At 46.9% G+C, this 24,048-nt stretch overlaps 1 protein-coding gene across 2 annotated transcripts in view; it reads right to left on the bottom strand.

The window, feature by feature from the left end:
• LOC135827738 (uncharacterized) overlaps positions 1-24,048 on the bottom strand; it is a 192,470-nt gene that overhangs the window by 55,307 nt on the left and 113,115 nt on the right. For both annotated transcript variants that reach the window (XM_065340189.1, XM_065340188.1), the window contains exons 10-14: positions 22,416-22,598; positions 21,138-21,158; positions 17,404-17,679; positions 10,072-10,392; positions 4,832-5,065 (exon numbers count right to left, since the gene is read on the bottom strand). In XM_065340189.1, coding sequence (XP_065196261.1) covers positions 4,832-5,065; positions 10,072-10,392; positions 17,404-17,679; positions 21,138-21,158; positions 22,416-22,598 — 1,035 coding nt within the window. The remainder of the gene's footprint in view (positions 1-4,831; positions 5,066-10,071; positions 10,393-17,403; positions 17,680-21,137; positions 21,159-22,415; positions 22,599-24,048) is intronic.

Genomic DNA, 24,048 nt, shown 5'->3' with positions numbered 1-24,048 from the left:
CAATTTTTTTGCTGTGTACTCTTCACAATATCAACAGTGAAACCCGTGCAAATTCGAGTAAACCAGCGTGACGAAAAGTCTCAAAATTCTCAATGCTAAAGTTGCACTGCGCGCTTTTGAAATTGCCGTGATCGCGGCTCAACTTACGAGTGATTTATCTCAAGAACCGTTGCTTGCAGCGCTTTGCGGATTGTTTCTCCCGACAGGTGAGAGCTTTCTCTTCACCCTGGATATTTCGATCGATGGATTTGAGCGAGATTGGACTGAGTTACGATCTTTTGAAGTTTTGCATTCACGACGCATACGACGCATTTCGGGCGGCTTTAGAGGGCTAAGCTTACAAACTGCCTGCAGTAAAGAAGGGATGTGTGTTTGCATTTTGTGCGTTGGGCACGCACATGTGTGTGTGTGTGTGTGTGTGTGTGTGTGTGTGTGTGTGTGTGTGTGTGTGTGTGTGTGTGTGTGTACGTGTGCGTGTGTGAGTGTTCTGGTCTGGAGAAGAACGGTTGCACTTTTTGGTGCTCCTGTTTCTTGAGTTTGCCACAGGACGCAGTCCATCTCCGTGTGGTGTAGACCAGGAGATGGCTGTAGTGGCGCTCTACAGCAGGCTTGCCCCCTGCTGAGAGCTGTTTGTTGAACACACACGGCACACGAGTTGGCTTCTTCACGCTGAGAAATTCGAAAATTCAAAATTTGTTTATGGCGAGAGCGAAGAAGAATGTTGAGAGACGAAAGGTGTTTGTGGCCTCCTGGAACGTCAGGACACTCCTCGAGTCCAGCGGAGACGTCAGAGTATGCAGGAAGCGAGTTGGAGAGTGTTCGGTTGATAGAGAGTTGGATTTGCTTGTCTCGGAATTTGAAAGGTATCGCGTTGGAATTGCTGGCGTGCAGGAGACGAAATGATTCGGGTCTGATGTGTGGCCTGCCTGTGGAGGAACATTCGTTCACTCGGGGCGTCCAGTGCCTGTTGATGACGAGAGTGGACAGCGGGGTGAGGGCGTTGGAATTTATTTCAATAACGAGATGACGAGGGCCTGGAAACGCGCGGGCGAGACTTGGTCGGCAGTAAGTTCAAGAATTGTCAGCGCTCGCTTTCATCTATCAGCTGGTGACGGGTCGTTGCCCACTGGTTTTCATCGTGCCAGGGCAGAGTCGTATCTCACTGTCGTGAACGTGTACGCTCCGACATCGAAAGCACCTCCACACATCAAGAACAAATTCATGGACGATCTGCAGCTTGTTATCGACGCAGTGCCTCGTACTGACCGACTGGTGATTTTGGGCGACTTCAATGCGCGAGTGGGTGTCAATTCCTCTTGTGACAAGTCGTTGAGTGACGTAGTTGGCCCACATGGAATTGGACAATGCAACGCTGCTGGGGAGGATCTTCTAGTATTTTGTAATGTAAACCGTCTCTCTGTTATGAACACCTGGTTCAGGAAGAAGTTTTATGGCACATGGATGCACCCAGCTACGAAGGAGGTACATCTGATTGACTATGTTGTTGTCCGTGCGGATCAGAGGAGTGAGTGGCATGATGTGCAGGTGATGCGTGGTGCGAACTGCTGGTCGGATCACTCCATGGTGCGTGGCAAGTTTAGTTTTGAGGTCGGTCACAAGAAGTTTTATCCCGTGGCATCTGCAAGATCCCGTCCAATTGCCGTTGCTAGGCTGAGGGATGACAAAGTGAGTAAGGCGTTTTCAGAGAAAGTGTCTGACCTCCTGCCTGCTGAGGCTGTGGACGTGGATGGTGGTGTGGACACAGAGCAGGAGTGGGCGGCAATGCGCAAATGCGTGGTGGCGGCTTCCAGCGAGGTGTTGGGATACGAGACACGACGACAGCCGGACTGGTTCCGTGACAGCGCAGATACCCTCAGGCCTCTGATTGAGCGGAAGAATGCAGCACACCAGGAGTTCCTTCAGAAGGACACTCGTGATAGCAAGCTGGTGTTTCGTACGCAGCAGAGGGCGGTGCAGCGTGCCGTGAATGCTGCAAAGGAAGCGTGGATCGAGCGGGTCGCCACCCATGCTGACAACTTGGATTGCCATAGCAGGATGCGGTGGGAGTGTGTCCGCCAATTACAGGAAGTGAATGTTGGCCGTAAGTCAGCACGTCCCTTGTCTGTGCTGGACGAGAATGGTAACCTTACGACCGACCCTGCTGCAACTTGTGACCGCTGGCAGCGGCATTTTGATGGTGTCCTCAACATCACAAGTCAGTTTTCCGACAGTTCGCTGGAGTCCCTGGAACGCCGTCCTACCCGCCATGAGTTAGATACCCGCCCACGCACCGAGAAATTAGCCGTGCTCTCAAGAAGCTGAGCCTCGGTAAAGCTGGTGGTGAATCGGGCATATTGCCGGATATGCTAGTCCATGCTGGAGCAGACTTTCTTGCTGCTTTCCACCAACTCTTGGGTGACATCTGGGCCAAGGGTTCAGTAGTGGATGATTGGCGGAATGCGGTGGTGGTCCCTGTCCCCAAGAAAGGTGACCTTCGCTGCTGCGATAACTGGAGGGGCATCAGCTTACTGGATGTCGCTGGAAAGGTGTTTGCCCGGGTTATGCAGGACCGTTTGCAGGTGGTGGCTGAGGAAATTCTCCCGGATTCTCAGTGCGGTTTTCGGCGAGGTCGAGGTTGCACGGACATGATCTTCTGTGCACGTCAACTAATGGAGAAGACTATTGAGGACGATACGTCTCTTTTCGTCTTGTTTGTAGATCTTCAGAAGGCGTACGACTCCATCCCCCGTACAGCGCTCTGGAGTGTGCTGGATAGGCTGGGTGTTCCGCCGGTTATGTTGGGACTCATCAAGTCTCTTCATGAGGGTATGATTGCGAAGGTGCGAGTCAACGGTAAGCTTTCCGACAACATCTCTGTGACTAATGGGCTGCGTCAAGGATGTACCCTAGCACCCACCCTCTTCAACCTGTATTTCAGTGTGGCGGTTGCGGACCGGCGCGCACGTTGTCCAGACGCTGGAGTTGACCTGCTGTTCAGAAACGGTCGCAAGCTGGTTGGGGACCGCACGGCGAAGTCCCGGTTATCCGCGACGAGGGTGACTGAGTCCCAGTTCGCCGATGCAGCGTTGTATGCAACCACCAGAGAGAGATTTGAGTGCATGACGTCCGAGTTCATTTTGTGTGCACAGCGATGGGGACTGACCGTCAGCATTAGGAAGACGAAGGGCATGGCGGTGGGTCAACCAACATCAGTTGATCCCGTTCAACTCGGTGGTGATAGCAGGATTGACATGGTGGACGGGTTCCGGTACCTTGGCAGCGTGCTCTCTGCTGACGGAACGGTGGATGCGGACCTCGCTGCTCGTTTGGCGCAGGCGTCCCGGCTGTTCGGCGTGCTCAGGTCTCCGATATTTCAGTGCGTACATCTCTCGGTCCACACCAAGCGGCTGGTGTATCGTGCTATCGTCCTTCCTGCTCTTCTCTATGGTGCGCAGACATGGCCCATCAAAGCGGGTCATATTCGCCGACTCAACACCTTTCACCATCAGTGTATTCGCACAATTCTCGGTATCTCTCGTCGTGAGCAATGGGAGGAGAGATTGTTGTCAGCATCGCTGAGTGAGCTGGCAGGGGTGGACGTCGACATGGCCGATGTGATCAGGAAGCACCGCTTGCGGTGGCTTGGTCATGTTGCACGGATGAAGGAGACCCGGCTGCCCAAGCAGATGCTGTTCGGCGAACTGCCCTGCAAACGCCCGCAACATGGTCCCAAGAAGCGCTGGCGGGATGTTGTGTCCTCGGACTTTGCTGTCATCGGTTTCCCTGAAGCGGACTGGTATGACACAGCGCAGGAGAGATCCACCTGGTTTCAGTGTTGTCGACAGAGGGTCGAGAAGGAAGCCCCAGACATCCTGTGCCCCAACTACCGCTGTGGCAGAGTGTTCCGTCGTCCTGGTGACCTCAAGCGGCATGCGCCATACTGCAGATTTCGAGTTTAGAGCCTCAGCGTGAGGAAGCCATCGCTATCATTGCTACGGCAATGGGCGTTCAAGGTTCAAGGTTCAAGGTGCGTGTGTGTGTTCGTGTGCGTGTGTTTGTGCATGCACGTGCATGCGCATGAGCATGTTTGGATAAATGTGCGTATGTGTGATTTGTTTGTTTGAAGTTTTGTTGTGTATATGCGTGCGTGCATGTGGGTTAACGATTTTTTTAAATTTGTCAAGCCGTTAGCATTAAATGTTCCTTAATATAAGTGGTAAGAAGAGGGGAAAATGTTACAAGTTATGACTAACTGTCCACCAACGTAACTAGATCTTTTACAGTCAGCGAGTGCGACAAAATGGCACAACACTGACAAGGAGTACTGAGACATTCGGCAACCTAACATCTAGGTCCAACACTTCTCCAAGGCGCAAACCATCAACCTTCCAACTTGGAAGGCTCAGGTTCGGAAAGGTCCAAGAGGGGAAGGAAAGCGCAACGAAGAAGAGCACGAGCTACGCATCATCTCAACAAAGAATGCCGAAAGTTTCTGGATGATGACGAAACTAGTAAGACTGTTGGACATACCGAGTTAAATAGTGGTCTTACAGTATTTGTGCAAGTGGATCTCTACAATTTTGCCCAAAATTTGCAGGTCGGTTCCCTTTGGGGTCTAGATCTACTGTGCAAAGCCTTTGAAAATGTTTCTTTTCCCTTTACATAATAACTATTGGCTCAACATCTGAGTTTTTACCATCTATGAGTCGCCGATTATAGTATTGCACCTGCACATTCTTTTTTTCAAGGGAAACTAACCCTTTGAGACGCATGAGGGAAAACATGTTCGTAATGAGACCCAATGTTGTAGACTATGAAGATATCAACTTACGAGGACTGAAAACGCACACCTGTTTCCACAGGGTGTCTTCCTGATGACCCGTTTTTGTGTGAATCAAATCTCTAAACTCCTCAATACATTTATTTTCACCGGGACTGTGGTTGTCTGGCATCCGAGCATTTTGTTTGAGACAGAATTCCTCTCTTTTGGCATCAGATATCCTGTCGGGATAGTGAACCATTGTTACTCCCGTTTTGCCATTAGACGATTTGCAGAAGTATTCCCCTTGCAAGCAGGCAGGCAGTTAAACACGGAGACATGTCGCAAGCAAGGAAACAAAGAGAAAAACAACAACACAAAAATCAGCCATGCAAGCAATAAAACAGATACATACACGTGGAAGATCAATACGCAAAATCCCAGCCCATTCCGATCTCTCTCCAGTGTCTTTCCTAGTTTGCAGCCAAATTCTTTCTCAAAGGCACTTATAAAGTGTGTAAACCGCAATATGCAATATTGGAAACCGTGTGAATTGTAGGAAACAGTGGTAAGGTCAAGGCATGTGACGTACTCGAGTTACTCAAGTGTGAAGTGAAGTCGCTGGTAAAGCACTATATCCAGTCCGGCAAGCAAACCACTTTCCTAGTGTGGCCTGTGCGGGCATTTTTAATTATAAAGAAATGTGGGTATTCGCATCGTCCTTCTGACCCTGTACTATCTTCAAGTTGGAGACATGTGTAATGTGTTCGGACAGGTCAAGGGGAAAGCGAAGTACAAGTTGAGCAAAGCATGCACAACCTAAAATATATTTAGCTCTTGCATCCGAAAGCATCAGAGCAGTGTATAGGAAATTGGAGAGCCAAGTGACTACAAGCAGTGGAAAGTCACAGAGCAAAGCTGCATGCCTACCCATGTATTCTCACAAAACCGCACAAGGATGATTGGGGTACACCAGTGTGCTGGTTTCGATCAACTGGTGAAGCGATTGGCGTTGCAAACAGCCAAAGTGATCACTCACAACTGAGCCGCAGCAGTACCCGCGACCGGGTGCAAAGTTCCCTGATCGACGTTACAAACAGCCAACCAGGGTGAAGCAGTTGGCGTTGCAAACGGCCAAAGCAATCGCTCATGCTTGAGCGGCAATAGTACCCGCGACCGGGTGCAATGACTACTGATTGGCGTCGCAAACAGCCGACCAATAGTATGCAATTTTAAGCAGAGATAGTAGTAGCAAAGCAACCAGTTGAAGGAAGCTGTTCCCACCTATATAATGTGGGAATGGGAGGGTGGGTGGCAAACAAATTCCGGTTGCTGCTCAGTGACACTGCAAAGGAAAGCGCAAGCCAAAGTCAGCGCAGCAAGAGCTACCCAAGGCGATTTGGGCGCGCATTTGGGCGCGCATGCCCAGCAGTTGAGTGCACGTGTAAAGCCAGCTCAGTCGCATCTAGCATGCGATAGAGAGCAGCGCATCGGTCTTATCGCTAACTAGGGTTAGCCCAAAGCTAACCCAAACTATTGTTTTATGATGCCATCCATGATTTCCAGATATTAAGGGTGCCTACGATGTGAAATAAAGCCCAAAACTTTCCTACTGAAGGGTATGAAAAGATATAGACAGAATACTGATACAGTCTGTATCGGCTATAGAGCACCCTTTTGATTTCCGTGATTTTATCACTATAACCGATGCATCACTATATGCCATACGATCGATTTTTTCTTCTTTCTTCGATCGACACATGAAAGGCAAGGAAATACTTCCAGCATGGCGTTTTGACAAATGAGCATGCTGCATAAGTGACAGTGCCCGCATTTCCATAAAAAAATCTGTTATGTACATGTACATGGATCACTATAAAAATAAGCAACGTGAAGAAAGTAAAAAATAGGGCCTTTAATATTATTGCTACATGTATTTTAAAGTTATCACTATTGCCGATACATGTCCTCCCTCGTTATAACGAGTCCGGTTAGTACATAAACCCCGTTAGAAATAGAAATCTGAAATCCCCTGGCGAAACGTGGTCTATACAACTGTTTACAGGTCCGGTCACAACATAATATGTTAGTACATAAAATCCGTTATAACGACCCTTTGCCCAGGTCCCTGGAGTGCCAAACCCTCGGTATAAGATAATATAGACCATGCAGGACCAAGGCCAAAACACGTAGGATAAAGCAGAAAGAGAAAACGTATTATGTCTATGTATTCGTGAATATGGACGATCCTTTGCATCCAAGGAAGAGTTATGTTGGAGATTTTCAATTATCTTATAGCGAGTTGACACATCGATCATTTATGTTGTATCGAGGGTAGCCCGGGTAAGTACGAAGTAGTGCCTATTTCACCTTTAGCTGCAAGTCTTGCTACAAGATAAGTCTCGTTATAAGATAACCTTTTTGATGGCCCAGAGATTATCTAACGAGGGAGGACCAGTAATAAAATAGTGTGTTATGCATGTTTTGATTCTTTGTTGCCATCATAATATCCGATATAGATCATTACATCCGATAATATTGGTTATAGTGATATTTTTACTGGATAAAATACGTTTTGCTTTTGATATTTCGTACCAATATCACAGTAGCCGATATATTCTTATATCCGGTCACTCTATAGCCAATACAGACTGTAGTACATTTCTTTGTAGAATAGAAGAAGAAAACAGAAAGGAATGCGTTATGAAGCAACTATCCACGATTGGAACAACATAATACGCAGTCAAAATCTGCGATAACAGGGCAGAAAAATTGACAGCCTACTGAAATATTCAACGACTTAGGATCATTGCTCCATAACTCGTACGCATGTGCTATCTTCTTCGATTTTACATTAAATTTGAAGTTAACCCTTTAAGAGCCACAGGAAATTTTCAAAATTCTGCATTTTTTCGTGTTCTTTGGATCATAGCTTCAGTTCTACTCACTCAATCCTCACAATCTAGGGCTTCCTGGAAAGGTCTCCGCGAGAGGAAGAGAATGAGGTCGATCATGATAGCCAGCACACCGTCTATCCAGCGCTAGATCGCAGCGACAGTACGAAAAATGCCCCAAATGCGTCCAATTGCGTCCCGCTCCAGATATTTCATTTTACTCGATCGTGGAGTTTCAATTTTTTCGCTGTGTACTCTTGACAATATCAACAGTGAAACCCGTGCAAATTCGAGTAAGCCAGCTTGACGAAAAGTCTCAAAATTCTCAATACTAAAGTCGCACTGCGCGCTTTTGAAATTGCCGCGATCGCGGCTCAACTTACGAGTGATGTATCTCAGGAACTGTTGCTCGCAGCGCTTCGCGGATTGTTTCTCCCGACAGGTGAGAGATTTCTCTTTGCCCTGGATATTTCGATCACTGGATTTGAGCGAGATTGGACTGAGTTACGATCTTTTGAAGTTTTGCATTTGAATGCGTCGTTTACGACGCATTCAAGTATGGGGCGGCTCTTAAAGGGTTAAAACTGGCTCATTATCCAAGTTCAGCAATTCTTTGTGTACATCATTTCAGTACATACTATCAAGTGCATCAGTTTGGATGATTTTATGAATAGTTTCATTGCAAAACGCTGAAATGGAAAAAATTGAGAACGTGAGATTGTGAAAATAGGTGCGATTAAAGCATAGCTCCGTGGTCAGAGCATCGCTAGCTACAAGCGGGAGACCCTGGTTCGAGTTCTTGTGGCGACAGTCAAGTTTTTTCTTCAGCCTTTTCCCGTTTGCATCTTTACCATAACCCAGTGGGAAAAGGTAGCTCTCACATTGAAGAAAAGAGGACCAAAAGAGTTACAAGTTACGCTATCTTTTCCACTAACACCACTACCAACTTTTGGTCCTCCTTTCTTCTTATAAATAATTAATCCTTAGCTCTCCACTCGAGTCTAACCCTCACATACAAAAGCGGACTAGAACCAATTCTTTTTAAAACTTTCGGCAAAATATGTATAGGCGACGAGGAGACAATAACTTATTAAGGCGATAAATAGTATAAGCGAAGCGGACAAGGCAAACTATGTGTTCAGATAGAGGTCACACATGAAATAGACCAATTTCTGGCCAGTATCCGGAAAGCGATTAATTGAGTATGCATCGTTTTGGAATCACGCTCTTCATGTGCAGTATTGAGTCCACACGACGTCTACGTACATGAAGCAGGGAGCTCAGGATGATTATATTATGCACCACTAATTTCGCAAACCGGCTTCTCTGCTACGACTAATCCGCGAACTGGACTGATCCACACAGAGGTGGCACTCAACATCTAAAGATTTTTTTAATTTAATGACTATGGACTTAAGTTTAGAAACTGAATCAGTTGATCTGCCCCAGGCTATTCCCTGTTCAACACCCAAACCCAAACAAATATCACCAGTGCACTGCCAAACACTTTGCACAGCCAAGAACATATTATCAGTGTGTTGGGTGCTCATTGAGTCTGTTGAAGCAGAAGCTTTTGAGCTAAAGTCGAAAAGAAAAAAATTCTAGTGTACTCTAGAGGTTAAAAAGGGTTTTAATTTTCACGGCATCCATTATCACCACAAAGCCACATGCCTTCCACCACCAACATTTATCTCTAAACTTTTGCAGTGGACTATGCTAAGAGAGAAAGTGATATAGAACGATTTCGAGAAGCAGAGAGTGAGAACAGGGAGATAGAGAGCTAGTCTCGTCCGTAAGTCGTATCATGTGAATTGCACAGGAGCACTCCACAGGGTAAGGCGCACTGGGGACTCTGCGTAAAGTGCACAAGAAAATTTCCAATTTCAGAAAATCCAGCAATCCAGATCCAGCAATCCATATCACATTTGAACGGACAAGAAACCCCTACAAGAGCTTTGAGCTAGGTCAAGGCAATGTGTGACCCAGCCAGTCACACTTTCTTGCTTATTATGACCTCAGTAGAACTGAGGCTGACAATATTACCACTGTTTGTTGCAGTCTAAGGCGAGTTTCTAAGAGGGCATAGGGAACAGCAAAGGTGTTCTAATTAAATTCTGGTTTGGCTGCTGTGTGAAGTTGAAGACATCACTGCAGCTGTACTTATGGCTGATAAAATAATATGTTCCATGCGCTACTTGATGTACCAGCCTGCTATGTTGGATACCGCCAACCATGCATCGACCAGGCACCAGGTGCGAACTGATGGTGGTGGTGGTGAGAAGGAGAGCTCTGTTCCAGAACTTTGCAGCCTAGAGAGCGTGTGTGGGCAGGCGTGTGTTTACCGCCATATTGCCAGGTGTGGCTGCTGTGTGAGGACACAATTATAATGTTGAAGCTTGATTATTATATTTGGCTTACTCAGATTGAATGCACAGGCCACAGTGTGGAATTCAAACGATTGTGTCAAGTCAAGTTTATAGGTATCGTAGAGAGTGAAATAGTATTTAGGGTTCGGATGGAGTGGCTTTTCATCATAGTCTAGTATCCATGGCTTGGTTTTGTAGGCAACTGAACTATCGCCCGCCAAGTGCATGGCATGATTTAGACAATCTGCCTCGTCACTACCAGCGGGTAACCGTCCTCCCAGACGTCTGCATTGCTCCTTAGCCTGTAGCAGTGTAGCTTTGTTGGCGTACAAACCAATGTGAGCTCTAGTAGCTTGGCATGTGGTACTGCCCTCTATATACAGACAAGACCACACACACATACACAAACATGGCCACACACATATACGCACACGCAAACATACGCACATCGAAATACAGTTTTAAATACACTAGAACACATACACACTAAGGCATATGAATTCTTGTTCGCATGCACACACATGACCAGGACGTGTTTGATAGTTTGCGTGTGAACGCGACGGTAAGTACACGGTTTTCCCTTTGTTGCATGCAAGAGAGACGATACAACAGAAAGCAAAGCCCTTTGCAGTTTTCTCTCTCGCATTGGTAATGGTCTGCTGTTGGAGTTGAAATGCTAAGACACAATCCTTGTTTATCACCCACACGCACATCAAGCAAGTGAAAGTTGGGGTTGCTGAGCTGCTGCGGCTGGATCATATCAAATGTTTTGTAATAGAAATTGTAATCTGCGAATTGTTTGCAACAATGCATTTATACCAGGCGGCCCAGCAAAGCGGGATTGTAGAAAATTCTGTTACAATGCTGGTAGATGGCAGGCAGTGCAAGTGATAAAGGCCAATGATCCTAACTAATGCTGCTGTGCCCTTGTGGGGCACGGCTGTGCGCAGGTAGTCAAATGACTGCTGGGACGGGACGGTCCTGCTGAATGCTGGGGCCAATTGGCCCGGCTGCTGGACACAATGTGTCTATGATGGGACCAGCTGGTCCTGCTGGGACCATGTGGTCCTGCTGGGACCATGTGGTCCTAACTAATGCTGCTGTGCCCTTGTGGGGCACGGCTGTGCGCAGGTAGTCAAATGACTGCTGGGACCGGACAGTCCTGCTGTATGCTGGGGCCAATTGGCCCGGCTGCTGGACACAATGTGTCTATGCTGGGACCAGCTGGTCCTGCTGGGACCATGTGGTCCTGCTGCTGCGCAGCGCATGCCGCCAGTGCTTGAAAGCTCATGCAGAGAATTGTTCCAAAATGCATTCAGCTGAGGGGCTTTGCTTGCTTCTCCAAGAAGAGTCAGTGGTTAGTGGCAACCCCGCATATACGACCCTGCTTTTCTTGCCTTCTTTCCGCCGTTGAGCAAATGCTGCGCTACATGCTTGCAGATAAGCTTAGCAGTGACAGTGCGCAACACAATGCGTTAAAGAGTTTGCATATGTAGCTGATTGGAGGTCATATTCCTACATAAGGAGGTGCAGAGTGCTTAGAGTATTTCGGGCAGGATTGATGCAAACACAGTGCCCAGCAGCACGCGCGTGCACACATGGCAGCGTAGCCGGCTCATTGCTGGCCAAGAGGCAGGCCAGCTGGCACACAGAGGTACGTTTTGTACGTGTCACTAGCCCAGCGGCCGGCCTTCTGGAGCTGCCAAGCTGAGGCATTCCTTCCGGCCATTGCAGTAGCCCTGCCGATCCTGAGGGAGTGACTGCTACCACCCGGACCTAGGACTCTCGTCCTCCAGTAGTTCACATCCTTGGCTGTGAGATATTGCCCACTTAATAATAATAATAATAATAATATTCGCGGGATCCTGGTCGGCATCGCTTGAATGTTCAGAAACACACAAACTAGCCTTCGCATCCGCAGGCCACCACTATGCCTGTTCACCTTAGTGCCCACTTCGGAATATGAACAGCAGTGATGTCGTTTGCGTTGCGTAGCGGATAGCGAGGTACTTGCGCATTGCTTGGACAGGGCAGAGCTGGCTGCCGGACCATGGCTGCAAGATGACTTGGCCCCCAGTGCCACGTTGGGAGGTCTTTGTTATCCCGAGTCCTATGCTGATCTGACTCCCAGTGAGTGAGAATTGACCAAGGGTCAGAGTGCAGCCATTCGAAGCGGAGCGGGGAGAGGCGGCAGTATCCTCGCTCACTCTGAGCAATCCCGCAAAGGCTGTCATGAAGGCGGCCCAGAGCATGCACCTGTCCGATTCGCAGTAGTGGGAGCGCTGGATCACGGGGTCAAAAGCTGCTGCAGGTCTGATTGGGTGATAGCCTGGCGTTGACATTGTGTCGGTGCTGCTTGCTGGCGGTGCTGCCATTGCTGACGCTCCGCTCCCTCCAGGGCTGCTGTCTCTATCGTGCCGAGTTATGTTTGACGGCCCACCATGGCAGAGAAGGTAATACTTCACGGCGGATACCTATACTCGGATGGTTGCCTGTATCTGTGGCCGGATACGCAGTGGGTGGTGAATGTCAGCAAATCGTTTACCGACGGCCTACTCGACTGGCATCCCAGTTGTGTACACAGCTTCAAGTACGCCCTAGTCCCTGGCAGGTATGTGCGGGCAGAACTTGGGGCTACTGAGTCCCTAATTAGGTTGCCGGCCTTGATCAGTATCGTCTGACGGAGATGATGTGCGCTATTGAAGTAGTCTGTTTGTTGGCATTGTGCAGCATGATGCGCCCATTGTTCTCCCCATAAAGAGAGCGCAATGGCAATTTGGGTAGAGTTCCTGCCAGATAATGCTGCGAAATGAGCCATCCGACTGGTGTGCTGACCATGTGCCGTAGAACCACGCTGTGTTGTAAAGCCTGCCGAAACCGACGCTAGGTGTGTCAGTGAAGAGCTGAAGGCTGGGGGACTTGGACCAACTGATGTCTCTGAATAGGGCAATGCCATTCCATGGGAGCGCCGATTCGAGCAACTAGTGTGATAGCTCTGCTAGGGACCGCTAGATGGCTCACAGCTGAGCCGGCAAATGACTCCGCATGGAGCCGGCAAATGACTCCACATGGAGCCGGCAAATGACTCCGCATGGAACCGGCAAATGACTCCGCATGGAGCCGGCAAATGACTCCGCATGGAGCCGGCAAATGATTCCACATGGAGTCGGCAAATGACTCCGCATGGAGCCGGCAAATGACCCCCGCAAGGAGCCGCCAATGACTCTGAGTAGAGCCATCTAATGCTAAATATAGAGGTATACATGACAGTTGAGGGCATAATATTCTCATGGATTGCAAGAATACATTCTCGCGCCATATATACTGGTACACACAGATTATAGACAGCAATAGCGACAGCACACAAATTGAAGGGTAGCTGGCCGCAGCCAGATGTGAACCGAATCACGAGTGAGGCATGAAAGCAAGCACTGAGACCAAAGTGTGTCTCAAATGGGAAAGATGCGCATGCGGATAACAGAAATAGGCCATGATGCAGAACCACTTGGGACCGTCAGATTAATTTTCCTGGACCAAGCCAGCCGGGAAAAAACCCTCGCGCTGACGGATGCAGTAGTGAGGGAAAAAACGGGTGTATAACCCCAATGGCGATTTGGCATCATGTAGGCATGGCAAGCACATATTGGCAAGAGATAAAGAACTCGCCCGATGCCATAATTATGCAACCGACGCATGTTGAGTGAGAAATACAATGTCATGTGTGCGCCAGAAACGTGAGTTCAGGTAGCGGGTGGGAGGGTGGGAAGGAAAGGGTGGGAACAAAATTAATGTTCCGCAAGTTGCACTCTCGAGAGTCAAGACAGCAAGAAAATTCGCACAACACTGCTGATATTGCAAGCCAAGGTGCTCAAACAAATTTGTTTGCATAGAAAGGTCTCGCTGCTGTTCGTTGCCAGCAAGGCTGCAAGTCCCACGCTTGCGCATGTGCCATTTTCCCACACTTGGGGACGATGTGCGATGACAGCCGGCGTTGCGGACTGCCTGCGAGGCGCTGGCCACGAGTGCTTCTGTGGCATGATAACTTTGGTTTGCCCGTTGCAAACCTACATTTCGCTCCTCTGTGCAGTGTGAAGAGGTCAACGAACATGTGGAGCTCACTTTGATGTAGTAGGCAAGGCTGTGAGCGCTGTGGCTCAAAGCGATAGGCCCTAAATCTTACGATACATTTCGAGTGCTATTGTTTGCTGCGAGCGCTTCGTCTTCGATGAGTCCTGCCTCTTTTCTGGCAGGTGCTCTCCCATAGGACCAACCACGAAGTGACTGTACTCATCTGCAGCCGATCAATGTTATATTGCATAAGAAGATAGCGTTTTCGCCAAGCCAGTGCCCCGCCAAAGTCCATCGCCGTGTCACACCGCCGTGTCACATCATTCGCACGAGCGTGATGAAGAACTAATTCGAAAGACAACATAGTCTTTACCCCCGGGATGACAACTACTGAAGTATGCGCAAGTCCTGCAAGGGGAGAATGTCACCGGCGACATCAACTTAGACGACGGCAGTATTTCGAAAACCTGGAGTCAGCGGAGGTCGTCAAGGTCCTCCGCGACCCGGTACATGTACAGTATAGGTGAGATGTCGACACGAGCGTGCGGAAACACAATGTTGCGAGAGTTTGCGGAAGGAGTCCAAGCCGGGAAATCCATCAGCTGCAAAAGCTACCTGTAGGTGGGCGATGAGACTCCAGCGTCAGACTACAACAGTCAGGACTTGTAAAATTTAATAGTTGAACTTTGTGAAGCAGCAGATCGAGAAGTTAGTTGAAATCGTAGCTGTTGCAGTATGTCGGCGCGATATACCTTGTATTTTTTACGGAGAGTCGATCGCCACGCGAAAGTTTCTCTCCTCACCGAGAGCTAGCTGGCCTCCAAACTTCGTCAGGGTCTGCCTAAGGTACCGAAGGTCCTTTGACTAGCTGCTGGCAGGACTCCATCAAATCCTTTAGCTTTAGCTCGGCGAGCAAAAGTCTCTCTCTCCTCCACCATGAGCTGTCACACACAAACTGAATACAAAACGATGCACTTCACACGAGCTGGCTTGCACGCGTGCCCCCTTTCACGAACCCAGACAATCTTTTCGGGATTGGTCTATTGAAATACCTGTCTGAGTTAGCCATCTAGTTCTGGAGGAGCTGATGAGCTCACCAGGACTCATGGAAACTGTGACAATATGACAATGTGTGTAGACAAACATTATGTATCTAATATTGACTGAGTACGAGGTCAATATAGGAAATAAAAGCCGAGTAAAAGACCGAGGCGAAGCCGAGGTCTTTTACGCGGTTTTTATTTCCTATACTGACCAAGTACGAAGTCAATATTAGATTTATCACGACAAACAGTACGTATTTTCAAATATAAGCAGTCAATATAGCCCTAAGGAGTGAAATATGCAGGAATATTTGACTGCTTAGGTATGGCAAAAATATATGTGAGTCAATACTAAGGGAGTGATAAGATTATGTATTTGTTGTGGTGACATCTGTCATCAGTGTGTCATGCCTCTTACCTCATTGTACCTTCATCCGTAGTCCGCTTCCAGTGTCCTTGTTCTATATTCTATTCTATTTCTTCCAGTGTTAGTCGTTTCACTTCTCATCTTTCCTTGAAGTAGTTTATTTGAATTGTAATTGTTTTCCTGCAACGATCGCTCGTTGTGTTATTTATTTGCGTCTTCACTTCATTATTTATTTCGCCAGCGCCCTGCAAGGCTGCATGCGCATTCTAGATTCTGTGTGCAAGCGTGACTGATGATTTCATCGCTATGCCTTTGCCTGCTGCGCGTAGTCGCGTAGCTGGTCTTGTTGTTTTCTTTGCTTCGTTCGAGTTGCTGTTTGCTCGACTTCGTTTTCAGATCTATTTTCTGCACTCAATGGTGGCCGTGGTGGCTGTCGCTGCAATAGCAGCTTCAGCCACGACGGTCTCCTATCGGTTGCTCTGCTGCCATTTTGGATGCCATGTAAGACGTGTCTTTTCCTGGCCAAAGTGCTCGTGATTTTGTGTTCTTGTTGTTCTTTTCTTGCTCTCTCTCCTTTTCCTACTTGCATTTTTAGTGATTCATGCATTTCCACCAAGAGGCTGCCGTTTGCGCTGGTGTGTTGTGTTGGGTGAAGAGGGGTGATAGAGAGACTAGATAGCTCCAGTTCTCCCACAAACCTCACAGAACAGCTTGCATAAAGGGCGTAACTATGCTGAAGACGACTTTATGGCCGAAATAGTATGCTGTCCAGTATCTACAGCTTTGGGCATTATGCCCTTCGGATTTCGTCTTGTTGAGCACTCTCGGTAGGCTGCACTAGTGCTGTTGCATCACACACTGCCCGCTATTTTTTGTAGTTCGAGCACTCTTGGGCTAGAGCGACGAGCTATTTTAATGTCCCTGGTGCCTTCTTTGCACAATGTCTGGTAGCTCATCCTATTTAGCTCTTGGCTGTACTGATGAGGCCTTTATGGCCAAAAAACTTGATGTCTACAGCATTCGGTAAATATATACTCTGGCCAGGTACGTTCGGGTCTGGTTTAAATCTGGCTCCTGCTCTTGTAGCAGTTGAGCACTCATGCGTGCGATAGTGGTACTCATACGACTTGACTTCCCCCATAGGACATGAGCTGCTATGTGTCTGCTAGCTCTGGATGATTTTTATTTCACCACAAGTGTAGTATAATCAATGCGTGGTTGGTTGATTACCGTCGGCGGAATCACCTCGATATTGAAATAAGCTTTTTTTGGCGGTGGCATGCGCATTCATTCATCATCAGCTGTTTGGTCACGAGTACTCATGCAAGTAAGTGTGCTATTACGTCGAGCCCGCCCTCTTTGTCAGCATCAGTGGTATGGCACCTGCGCGCTACACGTGTGCGGCTCTCGCAGGTACTGAGTGTCTCAGCATTCGCGAAAAATTGTATCCTTCTTGCATTCAATAGTGTGCTGACCCCTCGGTCCATGATGATTTGTTGGCTTTCACTTGGTGTTTGCTTTCAACATTTCTTTGTCACCACCCCAGTACTCTTTGTGACGTGTAGACTAGCGCAGCCCATTTGTGTGTACCTCTTCTTCTCATTGTGCTTAACTGAGCACATGTGATAGTTTCGTCTGGTGGTGTTCATAAAGTTCTATTCCTTTTGTGTTGATTTGTCGCATATGTGAGTTCGTTGAGTGTTTACACCTTGCGCCGATATATCTTCTCTATGAAATAGCATTATTCAGCTTAACCCCTTCATTCAACAACTGCTTCTCCTCTGAAAATCTATACAAGACGGAAGGTCGACGGACAAGAGGACAGATATATAGGCGCACAGATGAAGAAATTCACCCACACACATATTATGGGTGGCTAGTGGTTCTGGAAAAAGACAATTTTTACCTGGTGCAGTTTCACACACAACATTGTGCTTGGGCGCTGGGTCAGATCTTAGATTATAAGTTTTGCCATCGCTTGCATGCTGCAGTTCCCCGGTTTTCTCGGCCAACCAGACAACCTGATTGCTGGCTGAGGCAGCAAGAAAATCTTTCACGCAGGATACTTTTGTAGGTATTGTAGCTTTAAACTTCTTGCAATGATCAGTTGCTTCAGCGAAGGACATTTGAAGAGGGAAGTCCTTCAGGATTGTCGATGGATGGTATGGACATCTGAATTCCGCTGTCCAGCATGAAAGAGAATGCAATTACACACATACACACACACACACACACACACACACGTGCGCACACACAATTTGTGCAAAAATTAGTGTTGTAAAACACATTAGTGAAACAGAAGCTCCGGAACATAGCAGTTTTGAACTCAATTATACCTCAGAACATGAACCATACCCCTGGCAACTGCATACTCACAGCGGAAACTGATTCAAACTTCACAAAACGGCGGTTTTCACTACCTTTTTGACTCAAAATGGACTCGAAGCCTCTAACGAGTAATCTATACTGTAACGATTAGTTTTAAAATTGTTAAAAGGAATCATCAGTCGATTACCAAGTGTTGTCGCCACTCGCCTGTTCTGTAAATGTTTCAAGACAGCCTCTTGAACGATTCTCGTTTTGACCTTACCTTGTCTGTTTATTTATTTATTTTCCTCTGAGTCACGTTGGTGCGAACGCGCACGTGGAGATACTCCAGTACGTCTACAGCCATGTCGTCTGTTCCGTTATTACGAGTGTCCATGCATGCTATTGTTCTACTGAGACTGATAATTTTCTCCTTCTGTCTAGTCGCATTCTACTCTGCTTCTCCGTCTCTCTTCTATTCTGTTTCTGCTTCGAACGTGTAGTTGTTTGAGCTGCACTCATGATAGTTTATTTGTATTTTTGAAACCCTTTGTACCCGTGATCATGCGCTTCTACAACTGCGCTGTGCTGCATGACTGAGCTATGACTATGGCTATGAGTCATGCTCGCACTATGGTGCCTTTTGTGTCACGTGTCCGTGTATGTAGTGGCGCAAGCCCGCTGTGCCTTTGCTGGCCCTTTTTTGCTTCCTTTTGCAGTTTTTTGGTTTTGGAGTTATGCCGGTTATGTTTGAAGTGTGTTTGCAAGGAGAAATCCAGAACGTCTAGTAATGGTGTGTTGTCCCAAATGCGTTTGGAGAGTGTGCCTGTGCACGTGTATCGGAATTTGAATTCTTGCCTGTAACACCAAGTAATTGGTACTTCGAAGTTTAACTGTTTCAGCCCTAATTAACAACCATCTAGTTTCAGTGGTGGACAGTTACTCTGAACTTGTATCTATGTGTCCCTTTCTATATTTAACTTCTTCTAAATATTCTTTTTTTTCTAAGCGGAGAAAGGAGTACAAAGTAATGCTGCCCCTAGTTTTCTCAAATCTAGGCTGTTCATTATGCTCGGTAATGGGTCGGTATTCACTTTGAATTGTCGAAACGTTGGCCCAAATAGGGGGTGCATACTATGCTCAGGTTTGTGTTATACTCCGGCAAATAAACTAAGCGGTTAAACAGACTCTTATATTTCGGGTATTAGAGAGGTTGCGCACAACGAAAATTCGTTAGATTTCGCCCGTCCGGGTTCGAGTAACGAAAGTTGCTCCGAAGATCCGTCCAAACGTGACCGAAACAGAGCAGATGTACGAAAATATTTTTCGTTATCTGGAGTACTAAAATACTGATATTTTACAACTCCCTGTCTTGACTCTTCATACCCGCGCGGCCGCCGCGTCGACCCACTACGAAAACGTTCACGCGTTGTGCGCAACCTCACGGTTTACGAATATTCGTTAGTTTTTTCGTTAAAAATATTCGTTACGGCGCTACGAATTTTCGTTGTGCGCAACCTCTCTATTATGTCTATATTTCGTGATATGGGCCACAACCAGCTAAAACATGTCTTAGGGTGAAAATTTTCAAATTTTGTTTTCCTCCAGAAAACAGTTCTTGGGACCTTACTTGACCTCTTGAAGGTGATACAGGGCAGAAAAGTAGTCTACAAGTGCCCCAAACACCGCTTTCAAAATAATATGTACTTTGAAATAGAAAATGACAGTTTTCGCACAGTCTGACACAAAGAGACAAACTATTACTTAGTGGCTTTTGTGGCGGAGCACAATACAACGGAACTAAAGATGTTGACACCGACTTGAGCATGTCAACGACATCAGTTCAAAGGCATGGCCCAAGTTCTTCCTGGAAAGCAACACGATGCGCTGGGCGGCGTTGCACTTGCATACTCTTTCGATTCTGGCAGTGACACTTTCGATCGTCGCCTGCGTTTCCGAGACTGCGTCAGACGCCTCATGAGAGCTGAACGCAAGTAACGTCGTAAGGCAGCCGGTTCGCCGCCTAAATGATTATGTACTAGCCCACAACTTGTGCCTCTTCACTACTGGAGACGACGGGGACGATTCAGCTTCGCTGTCGACATCAACATCAATGAGATCCCAACAAATTGTCAGCGTCGCTCTGCAGACCCGCCGCCACGGACTTGCAGACACCTGAACAAACCTGGGCCATGCACAGCGATCGTCTGGCCGTGCGAGCTGCTCTAGTATCACTAGATGCGGACATTGTCAGTCTTTGCTCGCCAGCTACTTGAAGTAGAACGCCACACAAGTGTTTGAACAAAATTTGAGAAGATGATCGCCACATCATGAATCATTTGAATGAAGTGCAGAGTGAACGCACTCCAAAAAAACATTTTTTTCATTTCGTCATTTCCCAACTTTTTTACGAAACCCCAAAGACATGTTTTAGCTGATCGCGGCCCATATGACAAATTAGGCGTCACTATCACTCCAGTGCGGTCTACGCTCCAGGGAATACTCCTGGTCATAATCAAGCAGACTCTCCTATATAGTTGCAATACACTAAAACCTGGTTTAAAGGGGAAGTATACCCTAAAATCAAATTTTCACCAGCTGTAGGCTTCGGGGTGCTGAGTCGAATGGTCTTGGTCCGAGGACGCTGAGACGCTCCCTTCCTCCTTTATTCCCAATCAAACTCGCGCAGTTCTACCCAAACTGGGTGACTGCGCCCTACTAGATAGGGATTTGTATGGAAAAAGTCACTAAAAACGCTGTTTCGTTCTTATAAAAGCACGGATGACCGCGATTAGTCCATATCTTGTAGTCTTTTGGCCGCTGAGTCGACTGGTTTTGGTCCGAAAAGGCTGCGATGCAGCGTTCGGCCCTTATTCCCAATCGAACACGGTTGAGTAAGCGGTCACGTGCTCATGCGTACACCAGTCGCCTGGCTGGTCACAGTGCCTGCAGACTACAATTTCTTACATCAAGATTCAACTCAAAGGTTCAAAGCAGGGAGTCATAAGAGACTTTAACGACTCCCTGGTTCAAAGGTTCAACTCGAGTGACATAAACGGGTCCAAGCAGTCTGCAAATGAGCACGTGACCGCTTACTCAACCGTGTTCGATTGGGAATAAAGGCCTAACGCTGTTTCGCAGCCTTTTCGGACCAAAACCAGTCGACTCAGCGGCAACTGGTCTTTAGAACCAGGTCCCACAGTGTCTGTGTAGAACTGTCCGTGCATGGAAAAACGATCGTTAAGAGCAGGTGGTCGCTAAACCCAGAGATTACATCATGGTGTACAGTAGTCAGATCCAACCCACATCTACAGAATGTGTAAGGAAACCCACCTGATGTCAGAGATGCTGGGACTGAAAGACCAATTAGAGGATCCGAATTTGAGAGAAAAAGACACAACACATGAACAATTTGAAGAAGGCGCAGCATAATATGTGGTCTGGAAGTGTGACAACAGAGCTAAACATCAAATGGTCAAACACTTAGAATTTGTTGAAAAGAAAAAGGACCAAGGAACTACAAGTTACGCATTGTGTTGATCAGAATTTCTTGTTTTTTATTATAATTATATTATTATTTTATACAAAAGAGAAAGACCAAGGAACTACAATTTACGCTATACTGTCCACTAACACCAGCAGTTACTAAACAATCAGCTCATGTGATAACATTGCACGGCATTGATTGACGGTGCTGACGTTTTACAAGTAACTGGCTATCAGCTCTAGCATATCTTGGAAGGCTGTTGGAGTGCGCATCAAAGATATGCTAGAGCTGTTAGAAGTAGGACACACTCCAGGCTCTTGAACATTTTGAAAGTTTAACTTGTGTAGTCGTGTTTCTGTCACCTCTCCACCTATCCATGCATGCAGCTTGTGGTTGCAATGTTATCCCGTCACTGTGCGTACAAATGACCGTCGCTAACATGTCTATACTTTACTACAAAAGTAGGGATCTCAGTTGTTAGAAATACTCATAATAATTGGCTCGTAAACGGGCATTCCATGTATGCCCTCTACATAATAGCTGCATGCTGGATTACAATATGTTGACAAATGGACCCATTCATTGCTCTAGATTCAGAAAATAACATAAATTTGCACATACAAAAATTCGTCTAGATTTTATCCTATAGATCCATCATTGACGAGAAGTATCCGACGCATAATAATATATCAGATGCCCGGTACCTAAAGGGTTAAATTGGGTGGATGCCGGTTCTCGGCAACACTTCGAAGATTCTTGTTCTGGCTCACCTACCACATAACAGTCATGATGAAGAGTTTGTCAGTATGCAGTAAAACCATGAGGAGAGGAGGAGGCGGGGGAATGAATAATGGTGAGGAAAGAGGACAATGGGTAGATGGTCGTGAGAGAAGCACAGTGAAAGGCAACATCACATTGTGGTAAGGGGGAGGGAGGATGCTACTAAGGCGCTGGTCTAAGCCGTTTCATAGGGCGTCAGTGGCTGTTTGCCAGTTAAGGTGCAGCCGATACTTGTTGCATTTTTCCTTGAAGGACTGGAGCTGTCTGGGTCGGTGTATGGGACGTGACTTCTGTCATGGTTCAACGCAACAATAATAATAATATGCCTATCAAACAGAACTTACATGCACAGTAAGGCGGCACAGAGGAAAGAGTTCCATTAGCAGCTCCACTAGCAGTGCAAATTTGCACGGCAATACCCACTAAAACTAGATTCTTTGTGCAGGAATAGGTAACAGATTCCCCCATTTCAATTACCGTCCGGTCAGTAACACCATTGGCAATTGGAGGTACGGCACATTTCACAACTGTGCAAAACATTCAAAAGGGAAGAAAAGCAACCGTTTGAAAGGCGTGCGGCATTCCATGTCTGCTTCAGACAACAGATTGGAAGCCTACAGAAAGGATTGATTTTTAGTCATCATGCACTTAGTATAGTGACGACAATTCAAACAGTGGACCAAGTAGGAGAAGTGGCTAGGAGAGAAAGAACAAATCATAACTGAAACAAATCACGAACAGAATCGATATGTTACTACTGTGTAATTACAAATTTTCGTTCACGAAATATTTCGTTAGATCACTCCACCAGCAGGCTTCTTATGTACTAAATTTCGTTTTCGGTCTAGGTCTGTCACCCCGAGCGTTCAGAAAAGAAAACTTTTGTTTGGCAAACTTTAGTTATTTTGTGCCCCTAACGAATATAGTGAAAGCTTATTCCAATGGAAATTTGTACTTATGCAGTAGTGTACATGTCATTAAGGCTGTCATCAAGTTATGTCTCCGCTTCCCGCTTCCCCTACTCCCGTTTAAAATCAAGCTTTAACATTGGTCATCATGGCAATCAACTAAAACTCCTTACATGGACGTAGACACAGCACTTTTTACCCTACTGTGCATCATTTTTACCCTACGGTGCATCATTTTTACCCTACTGTGCAGCATTTTTACCCTACTGTGCAGCATTTTTACCCTGCTGTGCAGCATTTTTACCCTACTGTGCAGCAGTTTTACCCTACTGCCGTCACGGGTTTGAAACCGTGAACGAACTGCCTCTACGCTCCTCGCTACGCCACACAACAAAGGACCAGAACAAATTGTTAGAGAGCGTTTTCTCTGACTTGATTTCACAAGGCGACTGGAGAACTCATAATGAAGAACTAACTCTGAAAACGAACGACGGACGACTGACACTGAGACAAGACGAGACAACAGAATATATTATGGTGAAGGCATACAACGGGGACAAGACGAGCAAGTGTGTACCAACGGGGACAGAAGACGGTGCAGCCGCATGTACGCAGGAGTCAAAAAAAGCGCAGCAGCATATACCACGACTCGGCAGCATGTACAACAAAGAGACACAAAAGCAGCCACATGTACGACAAAGAGCTACACGCGCAACCGCATGTACAACACCACTGTGCAGGATTTTTACCCCACTGTGCATGTGGTAACAGCACGAACACATACCTGCTAAGCTGGAAATAGGTACAAGGTTGCGTAGGAGTGAGTTTCGCTTACGTATTTCGCACACTACGTTTATTGAGGCGTTCATGCGACGATTGGAAGAAGATGAAGGTCCGGTGACATATGTCAACCACTGCCACCTTTTTTGATCTCTCGATTGCTTTTCACAGAGTCTGGCATGTGGAAGTTTTTTACTTGACTAGTTAGGTTCCGTCGGCAACGTTCCCACCCTCTTGGCTCCATGGTCAACCAAACGTACCTCAACATAAATGTGGGTTGTCGATGATA

Source organism: Sycon ciliatum, chromosome 11 (assembly GCF_964019385.1).
Source record: "Sycon ciliatum chromosome 11, ocSycCili1.1, whole genome shotgun sequence".
In the NCBI taxonomy this organism is placed as follows: Eukaryota; Metazoa; Porifera; class Calcarea; order Leucosolenida; family Sycettidae; genus Sycon; species Sycon ciliatum.
The sequence above is the reverse complement of the archived record's forward strand: the minus strand, read 5'-3'. Positions and strand labels throughout refer to the sequence as shown.